Source organism: Bufo bufo, chromosome 11 (assembly GCF_905171765.1).
Source record: "Bufo bufo chromosome 11, aBufBuf1.1, whole genome shotgun sequence".
NCBI lineage: Eukaryota > Metazoa > Chordata > Amphibia > Anura > Bufonidae > Bufo > Bufo bufo.
The window spans coordinates 31,692,002-31,716,333 of NC_053399.1; the positions used below are offsets into that span (position 1 = coordinate 31,692,002).

Consider the following 24,332-nt stretch of genomic DNA (forward strand, 5'->3'; position numbering starts at 1 on the left):
TAACAGTGCCATCCACAGACCCCCCCCACCCCATAACATTGCCATCCACAGACCCCCCCCACCCCTTAACAGTGCCATCCACAGACCCCCCCTCCCCCTTAACAGTGTCATCCACAGACCCCCCATTGCCGCTCCAGTACAGTTATAAAATGTGTAATTCAATTAATAATGATTCATGCTGCCCCCTCTGTAGTATAACATTCTATATATCCTACTCACAGGGCTACTGTTATATCGTAATGCAGGCCGGCCGGGCAGACGAGCGGCAGAGTGACTGACTGACGTTACGTGCCTGCTTCATTCATAAAGTCAGCCCTGTGAGTAGGATAGTCTGCCCGGCCGGCCTGCATTACGATATAACAGTAGCCCTGTGAGTAGGATATATAGAAATGTCATACTACAGAGGGGGCAGCATGAATCATTATTAATTGAATGACACATTTTATAAGTCTCTACTAGAGCGGCGGGGCCGGAGCACAGTGAATGCACCGGCCCCCAGCTCCTCCTCCCAGTCCCTCCCCGCTGATACATCGCAGCCTGCGATGCTGGAGCATGGCAGGCTGCGATGTCAAAAGGTGGCGGAACACCATTCCGGTGCGTTCCTCCAGAAAAAAAGCCATGGTGACAACTAATCTGACAACCAGCAGAGCTAATTCAAACATCTGTCAAGTGGGCTTGTGTTAGGCACAGTGGCGTCTCTAGCTTTCAAATTTTGGGGGGGCACACTGGGGGCCAGGACATGTAAATGATACATTTACACAAGTACGCTTAGAAATGCTGCGATACTTTACCCAATACGTAAAACCGCAACAGGGAAGAAAAGTCCAGCTGTCTGTGGATGACACTTTTATAGAGAGGGGGATCTGTGGATGCCACATACCGTATATAGCATCTTATGCTATATGTGTCATCCACAGATCCACCCCATGACAGTGTCATCCCCATTTCCCCCTCCATAACAGTGTCATCCACAGATCTCCCTCCCTATAACAGTGTCATCCACAGATCTCCCTCCCCGCCTCTCACAGGAGTGTACATATATAAAATAAACATATTTCACATAAACACTTACAGTTACTTGGCTCGGCCCTTGGGGATCTCGGACACCACTTCCACACTTTGGCCGGGGGCTCGGCGGAGCTGATGTTGTGCTTTATCCTAATGAGAAAGATTTCATAATAAGGATTTGGAGAAGGGGCAGAGGGATAGCAGAGCAGGGAGAGGCTGGTGCTGCATACCATGGGGGAGTAATAAAGCCCACCATAATGCCCCCCCCTCCCAGTAGTAATAATTCTCCTTATAATGTGCAAAACATACCCCCTTATGCCCCCAGTTGAGCTAATGTCCCCCATAATGTGCCAGTATAAAATACCCCTATATAGTGCACCAGTAAATGCCTCCATAGTGCTCCTCTCCCCCCTCCCTGCTAGTGCCCCCCATAATGTACCACTATAAAATGCCCTATATATCGTGCCCCAGTAGATGCCCTCAGTGTCCCCCATAATTTGCAAGTATAAAATACCCCTTCTTAGTGCCCCCCGTAGATGACTCCATAGTACTCCTGTCTCCCCTTCTCCATAGTACCCACCATAATGTGTCCCAGTATAAAATGCTACTGTACAGAGCCCCCCATATAAAACACCCCTTCTTTGTGGCCTCAGTAGATGCCCCTATAGTGCCCACCAATAATGTGCCAGTAATAAGTGCCCTCAATAACGTGCCACTGCCAGTAACAAGAGCCCCCCAATGTGCCAGTAATAAGCCCCCATCACGTGCCAGTAACAAGAGCCCCCATCACGTGCCAGTAATAAGCCCCCCAATGTGCCAGTAATAAGCCCCCCATCACGTGCCAGTAATAAGCCCCCCAATGTGCCAGTAATAAGCCCCCCCATTACGTGCTAGTAATAAGCCCCCCATTGCGTGCCAGTAATAAGCCCCCCATTACGTGCCAGTATTAAGCCCCCCCCCATCATGTGCCAATATTAAGTCCCCCCATCATCATGTGCCAGTATTAAGTCCCCCCCATCATCATGTGCCAGTATTAAGTCCCCCCCATCATCATGTGCCAATATTAAGCATTTTAGTTGGGGGGGCACAGCATGATGTAGGGGGGGCCGTGGCCCCCTCTGGCGACGCCACTGATTAGGCCTCTTTCACACAGCCGTGATGACATCTGTGACGGAGCAGTGTTGGTCAGTGCGCCATCTGTATTCCACGGACGCTGCTGGGCTGAAAATTACCTTTCGGATAATGTGTGGTTTTTCCACACAAAATTAGCGGGGGGGGGGGGGGGGTACGATTTTTAAAAATGGTGCCCGCTCACGAACGCCATAGCTGCTGGGTTTCTGGTGCTTCATACAGCAGACAACTAGGCCTAACGTCTGCGATAATGATCTAGTGATCCGACAGCATAAACACCCAGAAGCGCTGCGTTTCCAGGCCTGCGTTTCCACACAGAGATCGGGGGAGCTGTTCATTGGTTGTGAAATGCCAGGGCCTGCTGGCGACTATAAGGCCTTTCACAGGTATATTCCAATGTTGGCCTGCAGATGGCAGCACTACTTTGGAGTATACGCCAATCTGCTATTTAGCAGAGTATACCCGTTAGATTAAGGCAAGGATGGCCAACCTAAGGCTCTCCAGCTGTTGCAAAACTACAACTCCCAGCATGCCCAGACTGCCTACAGCTATCAGCCTACATCAGGGCATGGTGGGAGTTGTAGTTTTACAACAGCTGGAGAGCCTCAGGTTGTCCATGCCTGGGTTAAGGCATCTCCTATCCACAAAATAGGGGTTAACAGATCGGTGGGGTCCTACCGCTGCAACCCCGCAATGAACGGAGTGGCCAATTGCACATGCACATGGTCGCTCTGTTCATTTCTATGGGAGCTCCGGAGATAGCCAAGTGCTGTACTCGGCCATCTCCTGAACTCTAAAAGAAATTAATGGAGTGACTGCAGGGCCCCCGTTCTCGTGATTAATGGGGGTCCTAGCGGTATAACAATCTAATCAGATATAGATTTTATATATATATATATATATATATATATATATATATATATATATATATATATATAGGGGTCCGACAACCAGGACTCATGCAGATCATCTGTATAAAGAGGCTTGGCACCATGAGCACCGCGGCCTCTTTCTACGCCATGTGCCATCACCGTACTTAGGTCACATTGACCTAGTCCTAGGCGCAGTTCAGCCCTATTGAAGTCAATAGAGCTGAGCTGCAATACCAAGCACAGCCACTATACAATGTACGGCGCTGTACTTGGTAGGTGCCCAGGAGGCTGCTGCACTCACCAGAGCTCCAGTGAGCGCCGCAGCTTCCCAAAACAGCTGATCAGCGGGGGTGACAGGATAGGTCATCAATATTATTTCCCTGATAACCCCTGAAGACTAGAGGGTCTCCACCCCTTCAAAAGTCCAGTTGGGAGCCAGCAGTTTAGTGGCCAGAAAGAGCTGCAGGCTTCTCCTAGCATCTGGTCCAGGTGTGGTGCAAGAACAGGTCAGACACCTCCTCGTGGCCCACGGTGCATTCATTTGTGGAACTCCCACAGGGACGAATGGAGCTGCAGTGCGGATGCTCAACCTGACACTTTTTCGGGGATTCCAAGAGGTACAGGATCCCATGATCGGTGGAGGTCTCAGCAGTAGGACCCCCCCTGCGGACAGGGGATAACTTCTAACCACCAGAATCCTGCTTTGAGGTAGACTAGAGAGGAACGACGCCACAGGAGCACAGAGTGGGTCTCATTCTTTATTTTATACAACTTTCATAAATATTAACGATTTCACCCCGCCCCCAAGCAGAACATCTACGTCGTCTTCTTGAACCCCTTTAAAATGGGATACACGTTCTCAAATGCTTCATAGATCTCTGCACGTTCCTTGGCACCTATAAGATTAAAAGCCAAAAAAATACAGGGTAAGGACATACCTGAGGCGGCCCAGCAGGGAGGAGCGGAGCAGCACTGGGACCATGGAGGGGACATTTGGGTTTTTACTTTCACGGAATGTCCCCAGTTCTTGGACAAACCCTTTAGACTAGAGGTGCACAGCGATCTCCGGCGTGACAGGTGTCACTACCAAGTATTACAGTGTAGCAGAGCAGCCAAAGAAATGAATGGGGTCGCGGCACATACGCAAGTTATACTGCGACCCCATTCATTTCTAGGGCTGCCCTGCTACACTGCAATACTTGGTAGGGCGACAACTGTTGCGTCCGAGATCGCTGGGTATCCCTAGCCTTAATAAAAATAAAAAAAAATCCAAAAATTAGTCCTCTCCCGTCCCCCTGAACATAATAAACCCCACTCACCTGTACAGGGTACCGCCACTGTGCCATTCCCTGCCCCCACAGGATCAGGCAAATCACAGGCCTCAGCTTTGACGGCACCAAGCCTCTTCCTGTCCTGCGGGGACCGGAAGCAGCTACGAATGAAGCACGGACAGGTGAGTGGGGTTTGTTACATTCAGGGGGACAGGGGAGGATCGAAGGCTGGACAATGTCTAAGGGCTCATGCACACCACCGTATGTATTTTGTGGTCCGCAAAAAAAACGGATCTGCCAAAAACACGGATGGCGTTCGTGTGCATTCCGTATATTGCGAACGGAACAGCTGGCCCCTAATAGAACAGTACTATCCTAGTCCGTAATGCGGACAATAATAGGACATGATCTAGTTTTCTGCGGAACGGAAATACGGACATACCAAAACGGAATGCACAAGGAGTAACTTCAGTTTTTTTGGGCGGACCGATTGAAATGAATGGTGCCTTATACGGTCCGCAAAAAAAAAAAAATATGGAACGGACAGAAAAAAAAAAAAAAGTTTGTGTGCATGAGCCCTAACTCGGACAGACCCTGCAGTCTCACAGAGCAGTAGGTCTCCAACTCCTCGCTTTGGCTCAAAACACAGCATCAAAAAATTACACGGACGCGCGATTCCAGCCGAAGTGACAGAAGTGGATTGGAAAGGAATGGGAAATCTAAAAAGCCGGACTTCGGGTAGGTTTATGCAGGTTGGATACACTGGATTCACAGCGCTGGGGTCCGGCTCCTTCACTTAACCGCCACAGCGCTCCTGTCACCATTCGGTTTTACGGTGGCTGCAATCAATCACTGCCTGCAGCAGTGACGCGTCCCCCCCTTGCTTCATACCAATGAGTCACATGATGCAAGGGGGACGTGTCACCGCTGCAGGCAGCCATTGGCTGCGGCGGCCGTCAAACCAGATATTAACGCGTGGGGACTGGAGGGCGGCAGCAGAGTAGATATGTATGCATCCTTCGACAGTTCCCGGCCATGTGGGGGGCTACCCAAAAGCCCCTTTAAAGCCACAGCACGTCGATCAATGCTGAGGATGTCAATGACATCCCATGCAGACATTTAAAACCCAGAAACTTACCGGTTAACACAACTTTTCCGGACACAAAAATAAGTAGCACAATCCTGGGCTTCACCATCCTGTAAATGAGGCCTGGAAACAATTCCGGTTCATAACTGAGCAGAAAAAAAATATATAAAAAAGTTAAGAAAAAGATAAAAGTTTCACCTCAGAAGATAAGGAGCGCGAACACAACTGAATGTCCATTTATTTTTTTGCATTTTAATCCATACGGCCCAGCATTTGGTTCAAGTATTTACTGCAGGGATCAGTACCCTTCAACACTCCAGCTCCTGTGAAACTACAACTCCCAGCATGCACACTTACTCAGCTGTTTTTGTAACTCTCACAGAAGTGAAAAGGAGGATTCTGGGAGTTGTAGTTTCAGAACAGCTGGAGTGCGGGGGGGGGGGGTTGCTGATCTCTGATCTAGGTCATTTAGAGCGGCTAACGTTCTTGTTACTTGCAACAGCCACTAGGGGGAGCTCACTGCACAGACATTATAGAGTTCAGTAGTAATCCTACACAGTGATTGATGCAGAGAGGGCATTCCAGTAACAACCAGTATGTCCTATCCATTGGATCAGGGCTAACAATAATCAATGGGGGTCTGACTGCTGGGACACCCCCCAATAATGGGTCCTGTCCTCCCTCCACCTTGAATGGAGCAATGGTCAAGCATGTGCACTGCCACTTAAAGGGTTTGTTCCAATGAAAAATATTCTACAGTTTTCAAACCAGCATCTGGATCTGAATACTTTAGTAATTGCATGTCATTACAAATTTTGTATAGCCACTGAGTTATTCAATAAAATATATCTGTATAGCGCCACCTGCTGTTTGTTTTTTTCTTATTTCTTTTTCCTGCTCACTGGGATAGCCGCACATGCTCAGTTTCATTCTTCAACTGCCTCCTGAGCTGTGATAGGGAGAGCATGGACACGCCCCCTTAGCTGCAGCAGAAAGGACACTACCCTTGAGCTGTCAGCTTGATATAATTCTAGCAGAGCAATGAATGAGGTGATCTCTGGATCCATGTGAGGTACAGGGCTGGTTCTAGCTTTATTAGAATGAGATTGTCATGTACTATAGGATGTCTGATCTTCATTTTTTACATTAGTCATGGGATAACCCCTTTAATTACCAAGTACCATAGAATTAGAATGGAGCAACAGAGGGCATGCTTGATCAGTGCTCTATTCATATGCATGCCTCAAGACTTTTTTCTTTAGTCACACCACTAACTTCACCCAATGCCCATCTATATATTTCTAATCCACTCTTATAGTGCTCCCACACATTATTATGCCCCGGAGTGCCCTCATACAATATTACACCCCACCCACAGTGCCCCCACCTATAGCCCTATTTGAGACTGCGACCAAGTTAACTAGTGATAACCTCTCTGCAGCGTTGCTGAATATGCAAGCGCTGTCTAAGTGAATATAAGTGTATGTCCATTTAGTGATCAGGATGTTCGGACCTAGAGTAGACAATTGTATGATCTAGCTTAAATTGTTGCCCCACGAAAGATATTCTGCATTTTTTAAATCACCCCTTGGATCTGAATACTTTTGTAATTGCATTTAATTAAAACTGTAATATAGCTACCGATTTATTCAATAAAAATGTATCTGTATAGCGCCACCTGCTGTTTTTTTTTTTCTCATTTCCCTTGCTGAGGTGGACACACATGCCCAGTTCGAATCTTTAACTGCTTCCTGAACTTTGATCGGGAGAGAACTGCAGCAGAAAGGAAACGCCCTCTGAGCTGCCAGGTTGATATACACTGAACAAAAATATAAACGCAACACTTTCGGTTTTGCTCCCATTTTGCATGAACTGAACTAAAAGATCTGAAACATTTTCTACATACACAAAAGACCCATTACTCTCAAATATTGTTCACAAATCTGTCTAAATCTGTGTTAGTGAGCACTTCTCCTTTGCCGAGATAATCCATCCCACCTCACAGGTGCTGATTAGACAGCATGAATATTGCACAGGTGTGCCTTAGACTGCCCACAATAAAAGACCACTCTGAAATGTGCAGTTTGATCACACAGCACAATGTTCATTTCTCTACCATAAGCCGTCTCCAAAGGCGTTTCAGAGAATTTGGCAGTACATCCAACCGGCCTCACAACCGCAGACCACGTGTAACCACACCAGCCCAGGACCTCCGCATCCAGCATGTTCACCTCCATGATCGTCTGAGACCAAACACCCGGACAGCTGCAGCAACAATCGGTTTGCATAACCAAAGAATTTCTGCACAAACTGTCAGAAACCGTCTCAGGGAAGCTCATCTCCATGCTCGTCGTCCTCATCGGGGTCTGGACCTGACTGCAGTTTGTCGTCGTAACCGACTCGAGTGGGCAAATGCTCACATTCGATGGCGTCTGGCACGTTGGAGAGGCGTTCTGTTCACGGATGAGTCCCGGTTTTCACTGTTCAGGGCAGATGGCAGACAGCGTGTGTGGCGTCGTGTGGGTGAGCGGTTTTCTGACGTCAACGTTGTGGATCGAGTGGCCCATGGTGGCGGTGGGGTTATGGTATGGGCAGGCGTATGTTATGGACAACGAACACAGGTACATTTTATTGATGGCATTTTGAATGCACAGATACCGTGATGAGATCCTGAGGTCCATTGTTGTGCCATTCATCCACGACCATCACCTCAATCATTCCACAGGCCACAATCAACAGCCTGATTAACTCTATGCGACGGAGATGTGTTGCAGTGTGTGAGGCAAATGGTGGCCCTTCCCCAGTAAGGCAACTGTGCACATTTCAGAGTGGCCTTTTATTGTGGGAAGTCTAAGGCACACCTGTGCTATATTCATGCTGTCTAATCAGCACCTTGATATGCCACACCTGTGAGGTGGGATGGATTATCTCGGAAAAGGAGAAGTGCTCACTAACACAGATTTAGACAGATTTATGAACAATGTTTGAGAGTAATGGGTCTTTTGTGTATGTAGAAAATGTTTCAGATCTTGGAGTTCAGCTCATGCAAAAGGGGAGCAAAACCGAAAGTGTTGCGTTTATATTTTTGTTCATTGTTGATCTAGCAGGGCAATAGGAACAATGAATGGGGAGATCTGTGTCCATGTGAGGTACAGGGCTGGTTCTAGCTTTGTTAGAAAGAGACTGTCGCCATGTACTATATGATGTCTGAGTTTCATATTTTTTTACATCAATCACAGAAGACCCTCTAAGTTCACTAGCTACAGTATGAAACCACGTCTTCACCTGCTGAACTGCTGATGAGTAAGGACCAGACCTTCAAGCCGTATCGGGAATTTCACGTCACAGCTTCCCACCATGTTCTGTATTTTAAAGTCAAGAAATTTTGCAGGAAACCCCAGTTTCTGCACGACGCGGGCATACTTCCTCGCTGCCAGTCTGGACTGATCTTCACTGCGAAAAGGATATCAATATGTAATACAATCTGCAGGCAGGTGCGGATTTTGAAGACTGCAGCATGTCGATTGTTGTTGCGTTTTCCTTGTTCCTTGTTCTGTATTCTGCGATTTTCACACAACGCTGGCCCCATAGAAGTGAATGGAGCAGCGTTGGGGGGGGGGGGGAAATAAATCAAAAAATATCGCATGGTTGCTAAGAGATGTGGTTTGTATACATTCAGTTTTTTATCACGCTCCTGCAAAACGCATTAAATCGCATTGCACCCGCGCGATAAAAACTGAATGCAATCGCAGGCAAAACTGAATTACTGCCTGCAAAATCACGCAGTTATCACTGAACGCATCCGCAACGCATCCTGACACGCTTGTCTGCAAGGGGCCTCACAATTGGATCCACAAAAAAAAAAGATGCAATACGGATGCCACCCATTTTTTTTTTTTTGCGGACCGCAAAATACATACAGTCGTGTGCATGAGCCCTAAATCTTCAATGTATTGTGTTTATGTTACCAACTCCATTAAAGTCTATGGGGTAATCAAACTATTGACATGCTGCAGATTTTAAAATCTGCACGGCCGGTGAATTTCCACATTGGAAAAAAAAAAAAAAACACTATGTAATCCTCTCTGTGTTCAGGTAGCCTTAATGAAACAGGAGTTGTGGATTTAAAACCTCAAAAACCCCCCTAATGAAGCAATAAGGGCGTTTCATGTAGAAGAACAAATTTGGCCGATTGACTGATACAGTAAAACTGTTATTTCCTATACGCAAGATTTTTACTTGCGGTCATTGAACGTTAACCCTAAGTGGCGGAACACCTGTCCAAATCGTGATATGCAGCAAGGGAAAAGGAATGGATGGAAACGAGAAGGTGTCAATGAATGTATACCAAGTAGAGATTTTGAAATGGAAAAGTATTAGAAAGACCAATCATTTCAATATGCGGTAATGCCTAAAATAAAACGGGAATGGATATCAAGTACTAGAGGTAGCCACAGCTTGCACTGTATGGGATGATGCCATCTGTCCAGCCACTGGGCTGGGATACTGGGCACCCGGTCATGAACAGACCCTATGGCTATGTAACGCCCCAGAGGTGCATTGCTACCTTTACGCATCTCTACTCTCTCCTATGGTTGACCTAATGTCATCTATGCACTTATTTCCAGGTCCTGCAAAATGTGTATTTCCATTTCCTTGTTTTGTAACTGTTTAAGTGTAAAATACCTGGTTTACCAGCAGATGGCGGCATACATGGCAGAGCTAGTTTACCTAAAATGGAACCCTTCTTTCCATTCTTTTTCTCTACCTCTAGGGAGGAGTTTGCTTAGTTAGGAGTTAGTTCAGCTTACCCCCTTGCTAGAGGAAGGGTATAGCTTATCCTCTGCAAAGGGAGGGTATGCAGCAGTTGCTTGTCCCTCCTGGACGAGTCTCGCCTGAGCCGGCAGAGCACCTTTAGCTCTGCTGGACATAGAGGAAGAAGCCTTAAGCCTCTGAAGACCAGGAGAAAGTTCCCAGGATAAAATTATAGACAGACCAGATTACAAAGTTAAGTTGCAGATTACAGGTGTTGTGGAAATTTTATTATGCGGACATTTTACTTTAGGATGTGTGTGTGTGTTTTTATAGATTGTCATCTGTCTCCCTGTGTCGGATTTAGCCAGAGAACGCTCTAGCAGAGGGTACTTTGGCTGAATCGGGACCAGTGGTAAAACCGTCAGTATGAAAACCTTCTCATGGGCTTGGAGACGTGTTCTCAGTGTGTAGGGGGGCGTTTGCTGGTTTGTGAGCACTAAGTGCAAGCACTGGGCTTCTTCCCTTCAAATGTCTATACACATTAGAGAAGTGAAGTCTGCATAACGAGAGATACATATTATACCTCTGCTGCGGCTTCGCTATCCCTTTCTGGATACATATCTGCTTTTAAGACATGCATATCTGCCTTGTCGGTATACTTGTACCGTATACTGACAATAGCCGTAGCAATGTCTCGCAGATAATCTCAAACCTATAAGAACCAGTAGAATGATCTTTATTAGGGTACTTTCACACTACCGTTTTTCTTTTCCGGCGTTGAGTTCCGTCCTAGGGGCTCAAATCTGGAAAAGAACTGATCAGTTTTATCCTAATGCATTCTGAATGGAGAGTAATCCATTCAGGATGTCTTCCGTTCAGTCTTTTTGACTGATCAGGCTTTTCAGAAAACCGTAGCATGTTGTATCTTTACCTCCAGCCAAAAATCCTGAACACTTTGACTGAACTCCGGATCCGACCTTTTTCCCATTGACTTGCATTAACGCCGGATCCGGCGCTGTGTGTTCCGTCAAACCGGATCCGGCTTTTGCATGTTAAACCCGAAAAATTTGAAAAAAAAGTTAAAGTCTATAAATGGCGGATCCGTTTTTTCCAATGCATTTTTTCATTGTGATCAAAATCCTGATCAGGATTCAAATGTAATCCGTTTTCACATGTTTTTCCGGATCCGGCGGCCAGTTCCGGTGTCGGAATTGAACGCCGGATTTAAACAACGCTAGTGTGAAATTAGCCTTAGATACTGATTACTTGTGAGCAGTATTGAATGAGGTCCATGCTGACAGTGATGGGGGGGTGGGTGGCCACCTGGCTGGCCAGACAATGGACATGACTCATCCTTCCTTATACAGGGATGGGATGTGTGCATTGTCTGTCCAGCCACATTGATTGCCCCGCCCTGTCCTTTGATATGTCATCACTTCCTGCATGTTATCACTTCCTGTATCCTTGTCTTGGGCCAGCCCCTTTTACACCTTTTGTGAGTAAATAAAAGGTACAGGCTGAGCAGGGAGGAGGAGGAGGAGGAGTTGCTCAGAATTTCAATCAAGATGGTAGCACCGTATTCCTACACTGGGTACACCATATCACTAGAAGGGGCCCTGTGCCCTTGTTGCTTCAATGCAACTGGCGTCACGACAAACACTTTTCTCATCTTAAAGGGATCCCATGGACGTTTGTGCACTGCAGCTGTCCCAGTCCTACCTCTTTGCTCCAGTGCAGACCATTTTGCCAGAGCTGAATATCAATGCAGTCGTCCTGGGTTCGCGGATTCTCATGATCACTGCTGCAAACCTCTAGAATCATGAAAAAAATATATATATATATATATAATAATTATTAAGAACTTCTGTACTAGACCAGGGATCAGCCATCTCCAGCACTCCAGCTGCTGTAAAACGACAACTCCCAGCATTTACACTTGCTCGGCTGTTCTTGCAACTCCTGTAAAAGTGAAAGGAAGATTCTGGGAGTTCTAGTTTTAGAACTGCTGGAGCGCCGGAGATTGCGGTTCCCTGTACGAAACATTTTGCACAGGAGAGACTAGAAGCAGATGACGTTACGCATCAGCCTCACCTTTGGGTTGTACTCTGCATTTCTAGCATGCAGGGCAATCTTCTTCAAATCCAGTTTGCAGGCCAGGTTCACGGTGGATACAATATTTCTGTGGGAGAAAAGGGTGTTCACACAGAAGCTATGCAAAAAGGTAAGCATGTGTTATTGCCAGACAACCCACGCCCTTTCAGAAGACAAAAAAATAAATGATTAAGCATGTTAAAATTTCACATTCCCAATCCTTCTTTCATATAGTCAGGGGGCTCTCATTCACATAAGGGTCTGTGGGTCTGATATTGTCACGATCAGTGTGGGGGGGGGGAAACTCCACACTAAACACAGGAGGGAAGGGGAACAGTAACTGGGCCTGGAAACTAGGGAAGGAACAGGTCACCTCCTAACCAACCCTAATCCGGGCCCTGACTACCTATCAATATGAATAGATCGTGAAGGTAGGAATATTTATATACTGGATACCTAGGCCCTTATATCCCCATCATGCCCTGGAAAAGGTTAGGGCCAGAGACAACCATTCCTCCCCAGATGGATGAATGGAAGTCTCGGTCAGTTACAAACCACAGGGAATATAACAAACGCGACACTTAACTTCTGTAGAGACGGACGAGCAGGAACACCAGAGACGACCTCACACCAGCTCAGCCAAACCCAAATTATGCTATCGACCGCATAGTCAGAAGGGTGGGGTCAGACTATAAAGGGTAGAAGTGATGACCACTGAGCAACAGCTGAGAAAAGGGAAGTGGTCATTAACCCTATCAACACTGAATCGAGAGAAATCAAGGAGGCTGTTACATTCCTCCACCCTCAGCCAATCTCCTTGATTTCCTGACATCAGTCACCTGAGGGACCGTGACAGTTATGTGGCTAGGGGAGGGAGCTGCTGGACTCAAATGCAAAATATATAACACTGCCCCTTTTTCAGTGTATAGGGACCTTCTATACACTGCAAAACTACAACTCCCAGCATGCAAAAACTGCCTAAAGCTATCAGCCTACAGCAGGGCATTGTGGGAGTCGTAGTTTTACAACAGCTGGAGAGCCAGAGGTTGGCCATCCTTGTTCTAGACCCCTTCAGCCCGCAGAGCTTGGATGGAAGAAAAGGAAAATGAACTAGCTCTTTCAGGACTAAAGCCCTTTATCAGAGCAGATACAATCAGCTTTTCTAATTGACTGGCCAATGCTTCTCTTGGTTTCTGGGGGGGGGGGGGGGATTATAATATATATATATATATACACACACACACACACACACACATATATACAATCATCAGTTGCATCATCCTTTTTTGTCAGAAAAGCTCATTTGAACATTTTCCCCAAAAACCTAAAGCTATGCAAATAAGCTTTCCCGACAAAAAAAAAAAAAAAAGCAATTCTTTCTGATGCTAGTAGGGATGAGTGAATCGACTTCGGAAGAAACATCCAAAGTCGATTCGCATAAAACTTTGTTCTAATACTGTACGGAGCAGGGGCTCTGTACAGTATTAGAATGCATTGGTTCCGATGAGCCGAAGTTATTGCTTCGCGAAGTCTCGCAAGACTTTGCGTAATAACTTCATAAATTTATTTTTACTGTAAAAAAAACAATTTCCCGAACTCAGGTTCGGTTCCAAAGTACCACTTAGTCTTGAAAGAGCTAGTTCATTTTCCTTTCCTTCCATCCAAGCTCTGTGGGCTGAAGGGGTCTAGAACAAGGATGGCCAACCTGCGGCTCTCCAGCTGTTGTAAAACTACAACTCCCACAATGCCCTGCTGTAGGCTGATAGCTGCAGGCAGTTTTTGCATGCTGGGAGTTGTAGTTTTGCAACAACTGGAGAGCCGCAGGTCGGCCATCCGAAGTCGATTCGCTCATCCCTAGATGCCAGCTGTTAGACATACCAATTTGCGTATATTTTCCCCAGACATCAAGAGGCGCATTGCATTATCCAAAAGGCAAGAGAAAGATACCCAGTAGATGTCATAAAGGGTCAAGATTCTGACACAATAGAAAGGACCTTGAGGTCAATTGAGATAAACACAGTGTTTTTGGAGGGTGGGCCAAATATGCACCAGCCTCATGCATGGGCTGCCTACACCCTCAGGTTTGGTCCAAATAGTCCACAGTGGGAAGCATGTAATCCAGCCCCCCACCCACCCACCGACATTCATGCAAATTACTTACTGTAATTGAGGAACAATCCCAGAGGACTCAGACACTGGGGTCATGGGAGTCATTGGGGTCATGGGGGTAATGGGCACAGTGCAGAGGTTAGATGCATCCTGTGAGGCATCTCTGTTTTCAGATGGGGTGAACGGCTGTGACAACATAGAGGAGTCCATACAAATCCCGCTGTCCTGCAGTTGCGAGGTGTATTGCTGCCCCTGAAGTCCATCCTTTTCTTCGTGGTCAGGATTCAGATCATCGGGTAAAAAGCTTAAGTCCACTGAAGAGAAGTCAGTCGAGAGGTCTTTAGAATGGTCCAAAGCAGAGCCATAAGATGTGTCTGGGAGCGGCTGGATGTTCAAGTCATGATATGGGGTCATAGAGGAGTACAGGTGGGGTGTAGAGGCAAGGTCATCCTAAGGAACAGATGGCAAAAATTATGCAGCGTAGGGGCGTAACAAAATTGGTGCTGGCATGTCAGAAAGAAATTCTTGTTGCGTATGATTGGGTCTGCTCTTTAGCCTACCTGCGCATGTTGCAGATTACTATGGTTTTCCGTGCAGATTCTCATGCAGAAAAGCCGCAGCGTAATACAGTACCTGCAAAGTGTATGAGATCAGACAAACCTCATGTACACTTTGCTTTTCTGTTCCGTCCGGAACCGGACCTGCTGTGCGGACTTTAAAATCTGCAGCATGTCAATTCTGCGTCAAAGGGTGAGATCTGCGTCAAAACTGCATCAAATCCGCACGTAAGGGCTCATGCACATGGCCGTTGCCCGGTCGTGCCCGTATTGTGGTCCCCCAAACAGCGTTTCCACAATATATGGGCACTGGCAGTTTGTGCACTGAATCACAGATGCAGACCCATTCACTTGAATGGGTCCGTAATCTGGAAGGTGCGGAGTGCTTCCGTGGGGTTTCTGTCCGTGCCTCCGCACCGCAAAAAAAGTAGTGCATGCACTACTTTTGTGAGGTGCGGACCGTCAGATGCAGATTGCCGACCCCATTCAAGTGAAAGGGTCCTGCGTCCGCATACGGTGGTCCTAGGGTCGCAATATGCACGGGCGCGGCTGGCACACGGTCGTGTGCATGAACCCTAACATACTATTTTGGGTATAGAAATTCATGCAAAATTTCTACAAGACATGCTGCACTTGTGACTTGCACACAAGTGCGGGTGAACGCAAATAAGATCCACATGAATTTCTGTGCGTTTCTGCAGCAGATCCGCAACAAAATCCACAATTTCTTATTACGGATTTGATGCGGTTTTGCAGCAGATCTCCCCCTTCCATTCAAAAGGGTGAAATCCGCAACTAAAACCGCAAACATAATTGACATGCTGCATAATTGGAAATCCGCATGGCAGGTTAATTTCCGCACAGGAACAATTTGCAAAGTGTACGTGAGATTTGTGTACATTTGTGTAGGGCTGCGGTTTTTCCACATGGGAATCTGCATTGAAACAAAACGTGCATATTCCGCAATGTGTGCAGGTGGCCTTAGGGTACGGCTACATGGTCCGGTTTCCCGATGCGATTTTGGAAACCACAAATCAGCAGTGGATCAAAAAAAGAAGAGAAAGTATAAAATACGGATACGACTTCACTCCTGGTTTTGGCTTCCAAAACCACATCAGGAAACCTGACCATGTGGCAGCACCTTTACATGATGCTATATGCAAGTTATTGCAGGTGATCAAGGGCGCAAACCATAGGGCCCCAGAACAAAATAAGATGGGGCCCCTACCACCTAGTGTAAACCCCTCAGACTCCATGGTCAATTGTGACCACGGCATCCGAGTCGGCTTCCAATGACTCTGCAGTGTGACTGGTCCCCAAATGGAAGAGGGGAAGCAAACAAAGAAATGAGCCCTCACACAGCTCCATAGATGCAACTATACAAGGGTCAGAATATGGCGATGGATCCAGAGAAAAAAATCTATTTTTTTTCAGATTATTATTTTTTTTTAATGTATTAAAACACCCAAAAACTACATAATTGTGGTATAGCTGTACTTGTACCGACCTCAAGAATGAAGATAACAGGTCAATTTTACCACATAGGGAACGCCTGGAAACAAAAAGGCGTAAAAGAGGAGGAAAAACTACTCCAATCCGGCGCAAGGACTGCCGGCGGTGCATCGGATTTAGGAACTTTATCCTCCAACACAGAGGGGAAACAAAGACCAGTATAAAAAGACGGTCTTTGTAGATGACCCCCAATAAGGATTGTTTACTAAGGCCATCATTTTTTTATGGTTTTTTTTTTAAATAAGTTTTACTGTGGCTTTACTGCCAGAAGATGCGCCTAATCTATGACCGGGCATGCACCTGGCTGGTGTAGATTTTTGGCAACTTTCACGCCTTTTTCCTGGCGTAACATTAGTAAATTGGCTGGGGCTGGAGTGTTGGCCCTGGTCTGTCCCCCGCCGCTCCCTCCTTTGTGCCAAAAGAGGCAAATGACCCCAATTTTTTTTCTTATTACACCCAGCAGGAACTTTTTTTGTCGCACTACCCAACACCCTCCATGCGCCTTCTTCTGAAATCAGTCTGAAATGGGGGAAGGGTGGGGGGTCAGCATAAATTTGGCGCACCTCAGGCTGTCCGTGCGCCAGAAGTAAAAACGACACCAGTCTCTGACTGGAGTAGTTTTTCACCCACATTTACGCCTGTTTCCAGGCATACGTGTTAGGCCTCATGCCCACGACCGTTGTTTTGGTCCGCATCCAAGCCGCAGTTTTTTGCGGCTCGGACGCGGACCCATTCACTTCAATGGGGCCGCAAAAGATGCGGACAGCACTCCGCAAAACGTTACGTAGCCCCGCAAAAAAATATATATATAACATGCCCTATTCTTGTCCGTTTTAGGCATTTCTACAATGGGGCGGCCGTTCCATTCCACAAATTGCGGAAGCCACACGGACGGCTTCCGTTTTTTTGCGGATCCGCAATTTGCGGACCGCAAAAAAACTGAACGGTCGTGTGCATGAGGCCTTAGTAAGTTTTCCAGTTACGATGTATCAGCCTGGGCCCAGCCCCCGCCACTCCCAAGTGGCGAAGACAGGGCAAGAAACGCCTGTGCAACAAAAGTCGCAAAAAGGGGTTTTGGGACTGGTGTAAAAATGATAGTAAATGACCCTCAATATCTCTTGCAGGAGCCTACATACCCCAGTCTCACACTGATCCAAGTATCTTTCTAGCGAAGATTCTCCGTCCATACTGCAAATCGTCTGAAACCAACAAACACCCACTGAGCTGGAGTAAAACTCCCAGCGTCCATCACTTCAAACCTCAGCTCCATAAGCAGAGCAGTCAGTACCAGTCCAATAGGAAGACACAGGGGTGATTTCTGGCTGCTGACACCTGAGCAGCACTGCAGGCACACAGCTCTCCCCTATAAAATACAAGGCGGGGGGCGTGCTTCAGCCTGAGCACAGGTGATTCCTCAGGTGTCGGGCCCTGTGATTCACCTGCACTGGGCTCAGGCTACATGGGGTTCTGTGGTGAGAATGAGGCACATTTACTAAAGGGTTTGTGGGCCTGTTTTTAGTAAAAAAAAAAAATTAAAAAAATGCCGGGACACATTTATCATGAGGATTTGTGCCTGTTTTGGTTTTTTATGGGGAGGTTTATCAAAACTGGTGTAAAGGATAACTGGCTGAGTTGTCCATAGCAACCAATCAGATTCCTCCTTTCATTTTTCAGAGCTCCTATGGAAGATGAAAGGTGGAATCTGATTGGTTGCTATGGGCAACTAAACCAGTTTTCCTTTACACCAGCTTTGATAAAGCTACCTCTGTGTGTTGAGCAAACATTTTAATGTAGTCGCATTCATTGTTATGTTTGCGCCTTGTCTAAGATTTTACATTGTATTTGCGCATGTTTTTTGTCCCCGGTCTATTTTGGGGAAAGGTCTAAGTGTTTTGTCAGTGGGATAGTGCACCTTTTTAACGTATACATTTGATTTGTAAATGTACGCAAAACTCTGTCAGTTCCTGGCTGGCATATGTTTCTGCTCCTAGTCTGATCTTTTGGGACTCTGATGGTGAAAGTCGCATACATATATAATTTTTTATTTTTTTTTTATGCGACTTTCATCATCAGAGTCCAAAAATATTAGATTTTAGTTTATTTTGTATGTTTTTTTAAATATTTGTGACTTTTCTAAGAAAAATGTGACTCTTTAAACCATTAGGCCCCTTTCACGCGGGCGAGAATTCCACGCGGGTGCAATGCGTGAGGTGAACTCACTGCACCCGCACTGAATCCGGACCCATTCACTTCAATGGGGCTGTGCAGATGAGCGGTGATTTTCACGCATCACTTGTGCGTTGCGTGAAAATCGCAGCATGTTCTATAGTCTACGTTTTTCACGCAACGCAGGCCCCATAGAAATGAATGGGGATTCGTGAAAATCGCAAGTGCGGATGCGGTGCGATTTTTCACACATGGTTGCTAAAGAGAAGAGGGATGAGTTACCCGGGACCCTATTCACTTTATTATTTTCCATTTTAACATGGTTATAATGGAAAATAATAGCATTCTTTAATTCAGAAGGCTAAGTAAAAGGTCCATTGCGAGGTTAAAAATAAATGTAACTCGCATCATCCACTTGATCGCGCACAATGGACATTTTTACTTAGCATTCTGAATTAAAGAATGCTATTATAACCATGTTGTAATGGAAAATAATAAAATATACAGAACACCGATCCCAAACCCGAACTTCAGTGAAGGGGTCCGTGTCTGGGTACCACCCACAGTCAGTTTTTTATCGCGCGTGTGCAAAACACATTGCACCCGCGCGTTAAAAACTGAACATTGGAACGCAATCAAAACTGACTGTAATTGCGTACCTACTTGCAAGATTTTCCCTGATTACAGACGCAACGTATCCGGGCCTAATCCAGACACGCTCGTCTGCAAGGGGCCTTAGACTTGCGACTTTTAAAAGCCACACCAGACATAACGAACACCTGGAAAATGTGACCATCTAAGAGAACATACACACTGCCGTGCCTGTATTGCAAACAGCGCGTCCGCAATATATGGGCCCCGGCCGTTTGTGCAATGCATTCACTTGAATTTTTTTTTATTTGCGGTGCGGACGGAGCCCGGACTCGTTCAAATTGAATGGATCTGTCTGTGGCAGCCACATGGATGTTGTCTGTGCATTGGGGACCGCAAATTGCAGTCTCCAATGCACGGCTTCAAATAGAAACACGTGATAAATAGGAGAAACTGAAACTTTTGACCCTTAAATTGTACTAGCGTAATAAATGTGCCTGCTGTTTAAGACTTAAAGGGGTCGTCTCACCTCAGTAAGCGCTTCCTTGTAGTCCTAGGATGGTTTCTGTAATATAGATCCATTTTCCAATTTGCCTCTGTCACCTCTTATTCCTCTTTATAGTGTCCCAAATTCCATGCTAGTTTCTAAGGGTTACGGCCACCGCTGTAATGTTATCAGCGGTGGCCGCGCAGGCGCACAAAAGCCCTATCGGCCGGCTGATCTGGTAGCCTGGGTTTCACGGGAGCGAGCGCACACATATTATTGTGCATGTGCAGTCACTCCTGGTCCGGCCACCTCGTCTGAGCTTTACTACAAGGGGCAGGGTTGCATCCTACCTGCCCTGCTCACTGTGCCTTCAGCTCCGCCCCCAAGCAAGCAGAGAGCCGCGAGGGAGCCTGCAAATAAGGAGGTGAGACAACCCCTTTAAGTCTTATTCTCCTTCTTTTTTTATTTTTTAAGTCCTATTTACTGAAATTGCTCCTGTTTTGGAGGCTCTTAAACTTTGTTTGGTAATTTTATTATTTTTAACTAACTCAGAAGTTTTCTAACTTTTGCAACTGGTTTCTGACCTAGTTATGTAGGTGTGCCTTTTTTTTGCACCTGAATTTGTTGCAAAGACAGTCGAATTTCTACTCCACCCCAGGGCTGGCGTACTTTTCTTCATCTGCCGTCAGTGATGAAGTTTTTATTATTTATTAATTTTTTTGCATTTGAAAGTTGCCCTTTCCAGGACACTTGTGACTTTTTTTTTTTTTCTCTGCAAAAATGTGACTTTTCTTTTCATGTGCAAATAAATTAGACCAGTCTGTGACTATGAACCTGTCATACTGAAAAACAACCACCAGAGGGTAGAGTAATAACAATTAGCTGAGTCTAAATTCATCAACTGCTGTGCAACTTTTAACCCTTAGGGTACTGCAGGTTTTTTGTTTTTGCATTTAAATTTTTCTTATCTTCCTTGAGCCAACTTGTTTATATTTCCGTTCACATAGCTATATGAGGGCTTATTTTTTGCGGAACAAGTTGTACTTTCTAATTCCACCATTAATTATGGCATACAATGTAGTGGGAAGTGGTAAAAAATTCCAAATTGGGTGGAATTGGAAAATAAACGCAATTCCTCCACCGTTTTACAGGTTTTGTTCGTGTTCCGTTTGCTGCCCTTCATTCTCTGGGTCAATATGATTATAACCATACCCCATATGTATAGTTTTTTTTTTTTTTTTTTTTTGTCTAAATGGTGTAAAAATGTAAACTTAAAAAAAAAAAATCTGACTTCGATAACTTTTTTTTATTGTTATATCTACTGAGCTGTGTCTGGGCTAATTTTTTTTGCGGGACAATCTGTAGTTTTTCTTTTTAATCATAAGCAGGGAAAAAAATGGCAAATTGGCCATCTTGACCCTTTTTTCCTTTTAATAGTACGGGCGGTTTCAGTCATGGTGATACCTATGATGTTTATTTTTTGTTATTTAGGTATTTATATTTTAATTATACGGAAAGGGGGTTGATTTAAACTTTTATGTTTACATTTTTAATATAAAGGTGTGGGTTTTTTTTTTTTTTTTTTTTTTTTAGATCCTATGAGCCTACAAAATATATATATATATAACTGCACTTATTACTGAGAATTGCTCATTTCTTATGTTGGCCTGCCATCTGGTGGCCAAAATAAGAATTGCACTTTGAATGTCCTCAGCCTCTTCAGCGAGGTTGAGCCCATTCAAATCAATTACCGGCATCCTCATTGGCCGCAGGGAACACTGGTAACACCCCGGGAAGCACGAGCTTCCATTTTTATTTTTTTTTGCGCATTTAAATGCAGTGATCTAAAGCCTTTAGCTACCGCGATCAGCATTATTGCCAGTCGCGGTAATTAACCGTAGGCCTCTGCTGTTTGAAAGAGCAGCATTCTGATGCCCGCTGCACGTGCGGGCGCTATGTTTGCCAATCGCTCCAATGCTGTACATGTACGGCGCTGGTAGCGAGAGGGTTAATAAATACTCGCCAAAAGAAAGACAGCCAAATTAAATACGCCAGTCTAATTTTATGGCCAAAAACTTCAACTTTTGCGCCTAATTTCCAATCTATTTTTGTAGGTGCGTCTTATTTTGTGCCTCATTTAATCGTAAATAGTCTAATTTCTACTCCACTGGCACACTTTTCAGCCTTTGTTTTGATTGGCGAGTTGCGCCACATTTTGCCTATCATGGAGATGTGCGCCTTATTTCTGCTCCCTTGTGCCATATTTTCATGTGAGTACTGATTAAACCTGTCTTACAAGAAAACAACCACTAGAGGTCAGAATTAAAACAAAACAGAAAAACCTGATTTATTAGGGTGCCTTTACATGCAGCAGATTTTGTTGCAGAAAATTTCTGACTGAAAATCAGTTCCCTTCACCGGAATGAGACTTGCAGAAATCCATGTGCTTGCCTTTGAAACAACCCCATTTACATGAATGGAACTGATCTTAAGCTGCAGAAATTTCTGCAACAATCTGCCACCTGTGAGTGTGCCCTTAAGGCCCCTTTCACACGGGCAAGTATTCAGCGCGGATGCGATGCGTGAGTTGAACGCATTGCACCCGCACTGAATCCTGACCCATTCATTTCTATGGGGCTGTGCACACGAGCGGTGATTTTCACGCATCACTTGTGCGTTCCGTAAAAATTGCAGCATGATCTATATTCTGCGTTTTTCACGCAACGCAGGCCCCATAGAAGTGAATGGGGTTGCGTGAAAATCGCAAGCATCCGCAAGTGCGGATGCGGTGCGATTTTCACGCACGGTTGCTAGGTGACGATCGGGATGGAGACCAGATCATTATTATTTCCCCTTATAACATGGTTATAGGGGGAAAATAATAGCATTCTGAATACAGAATGCATAGTACAATAGGGCTGGAGGGGTTAAAAAAATAAAAAAAATTGAACTCCCTTTTATCCACTTGTTTGCGCAGCTGGCATCTCTTCTGTCTAACTGTGAGCAATAGGACCTTTGACGTCACTACGCTCATCACATGATCCATCACCATGGTGATGGACCATGTGATGGATGCAGTGACATCATCAAAGGTACTATTGCTCACAGTTTAAAGACAGAAGAGATGCCGGCTGCGCGAACAAGTGGATTAAGGTGAGTTAAAAAAATTTAAAACATTTTTTTTAACCCCTCCAGCCATATTGTACTATGCATTCTGTATTCAGAATGCTATTATTTTCCCTTATAACCATGTTATAAGGGAAAATAATACTATCTACAGAACACCGATCCCAAGCCTGAACTTCTGTGAAGAAGTTCGGGTTTGGGTACCAAACATGGGTGATTTTTTTCACGCGAGTGCAAAACGCACTACAATGTTTTGCACTCGCGCAGAAAAATTGCGCATGTTCCCGCAAGGCCCATCTGAAAGAGGCCTAAGGAATAATAAATGAAACGCTGATCTTTGCAAGTATCCCTCTCCCCATTGACAGTAACGTGTATCCACACATCTGTGGTTTTCCACGGACTGCCGGGGATGACGCCATGAAAGCATGCCTTATTCTTGTCCACAAATACGGATCCCTTGCGCACATTAGTCTTTGATTCCGTGAAAACAATGGACGCAAAACAGACCATTTATAGGAGATGCTAGGCAAAGAAATTTTCAGCTTAGTAGTGTACATGAAATACGAACGACACGCAGAAGGTAAAAAAACGGACCCATGGACCAAACACGGATCCTTCACAGATATGTATAAGGGTCAGACCCTAGAATTATCAAGTTGCATTTCTAGTGATATTTCACAGACTGTTATGCCTTCTTCCAACCACAAGAGGTCACTGTCCTTGATTAAGAAAGAAATGAAGTTGTTGGTCCCAGAGGATGTAGGAGGAGTTTCAAGTTCTGGAGCTGGTGTGTGTGTCTTCCTTGTTGATGTGAGCAAGGACACGGGCTCCTCTTGGGCAGAGCCACAGAGACTAAAAAGTGATTCTGAGAAGAGTGCTATTGTCCAATTGAGAGACTTGTGGCAGGACACGGGGCTTGGCTAACGTGCTATAGGTTAGTGGGACCGTGGCAGAGGACGTAGACTCCTGGCAGAGCTGAACTGATGTGGATGCCTGTACCTGCAATCTAGAGAGAGAGAAAGGAAAAGCCAACGAGCTGGGACAAGCAAGCGACTGTATCCGGAGCCAGACCGTCAGACAACACCTGCCCCCACGTACCAGACCAAGACAAGCAGCTACCTGGTGGGAGAATGTGACATGACTGCTCTCTGCCCAGCCACCTACAGAACTCTGCACCGGTGCTAACCTGCGATCAGGATTTCTTTGTCAGAGCGTTGTAGAAGCGTGCCCTGGTTAGCAGGGGTCAGGCAGGAAAATATTAGAGGAGAGTAGCCTGTATTTTTTATGTGCTTGCAGGTTGGAGCGCATTTAGTATATCACATATCCGTTACCCTTCCTGTAAATCTGTGTAAATTTGTTAACACTGTTCTTGTCATTTGTCGATTGCGCCCCTGGTGCATCGGCACAATACTGTTAAACCGATTATCCAGCCGTTATATTTTGTTATTTAATAAAGCCGGTATCTGAACCCTGCCCTGCGGTCTATTCCCCCCCTGACCACTACAGATGCACCACTGACCATCTTGTCATGTAGGCCATCACGGGCATGTGAGAGTCCTAACAGTGTTC

At 45.6% G+C, this 24,332-nt stretch overlaps 1 protein-coding gene across 1 annotated transcript; it reads right to left on the reverse strand.

The window, feature by feature from the left end:
* Positions 1 to 3,809: 3,809 nt before the first annotated feature.
* On the reverse strand, positions 3,810 to 17,580 carry TBPL2 (TATA-box binding protein like 2). The gene is made up of 7 exons (XM_040412137.1): positions 17,530 to 17,580; positions 14,377 to 14,774; positions 12,216 to 12,303; positions 11,844 to 11,935; positions 8,655 to 8,822; positions 5,421 to 5,515; positions 3,810 to 3,907 (listed from the first exon to the last, which is right to left on the reverse strand). The coding sequence occupies exons 1-7, from the start codon at positions 17,578 to 17,580 to the stop codon at positions 3,828 to 3,830; spliced, it is 972 nt and encodes a 323-aa protein (XP_040268071.1). The 3' UTR covers positions 3,810 to 3,827.
* Positions 17,581 to 24,332: the final 6,752 nt, after the last annotated feature.

Coding starts and splice junctions, on each gene's coding strand:
- TBPL2 (XM_040412137.1), bottom strand. CDS start 17,580: ATGGACGGAGAATCTTCGCTAGAAAGATACTTGGATCAGTGTGAGACT. Junction 12,304..14,376: donor GGGATTGTTCCTCAATTACA/GTAAGTAATTTG, acceptor TTTCTCCCACAG/AAATATTGTATCCACCGTGA. Junction 3,908..5,420: donor CGGAAAAGTTGTGTTAACCG/GTAAGTTTCTGG, acceptor TTAATCTTATAG/GTGCCAAGGAACGTGCAGAG.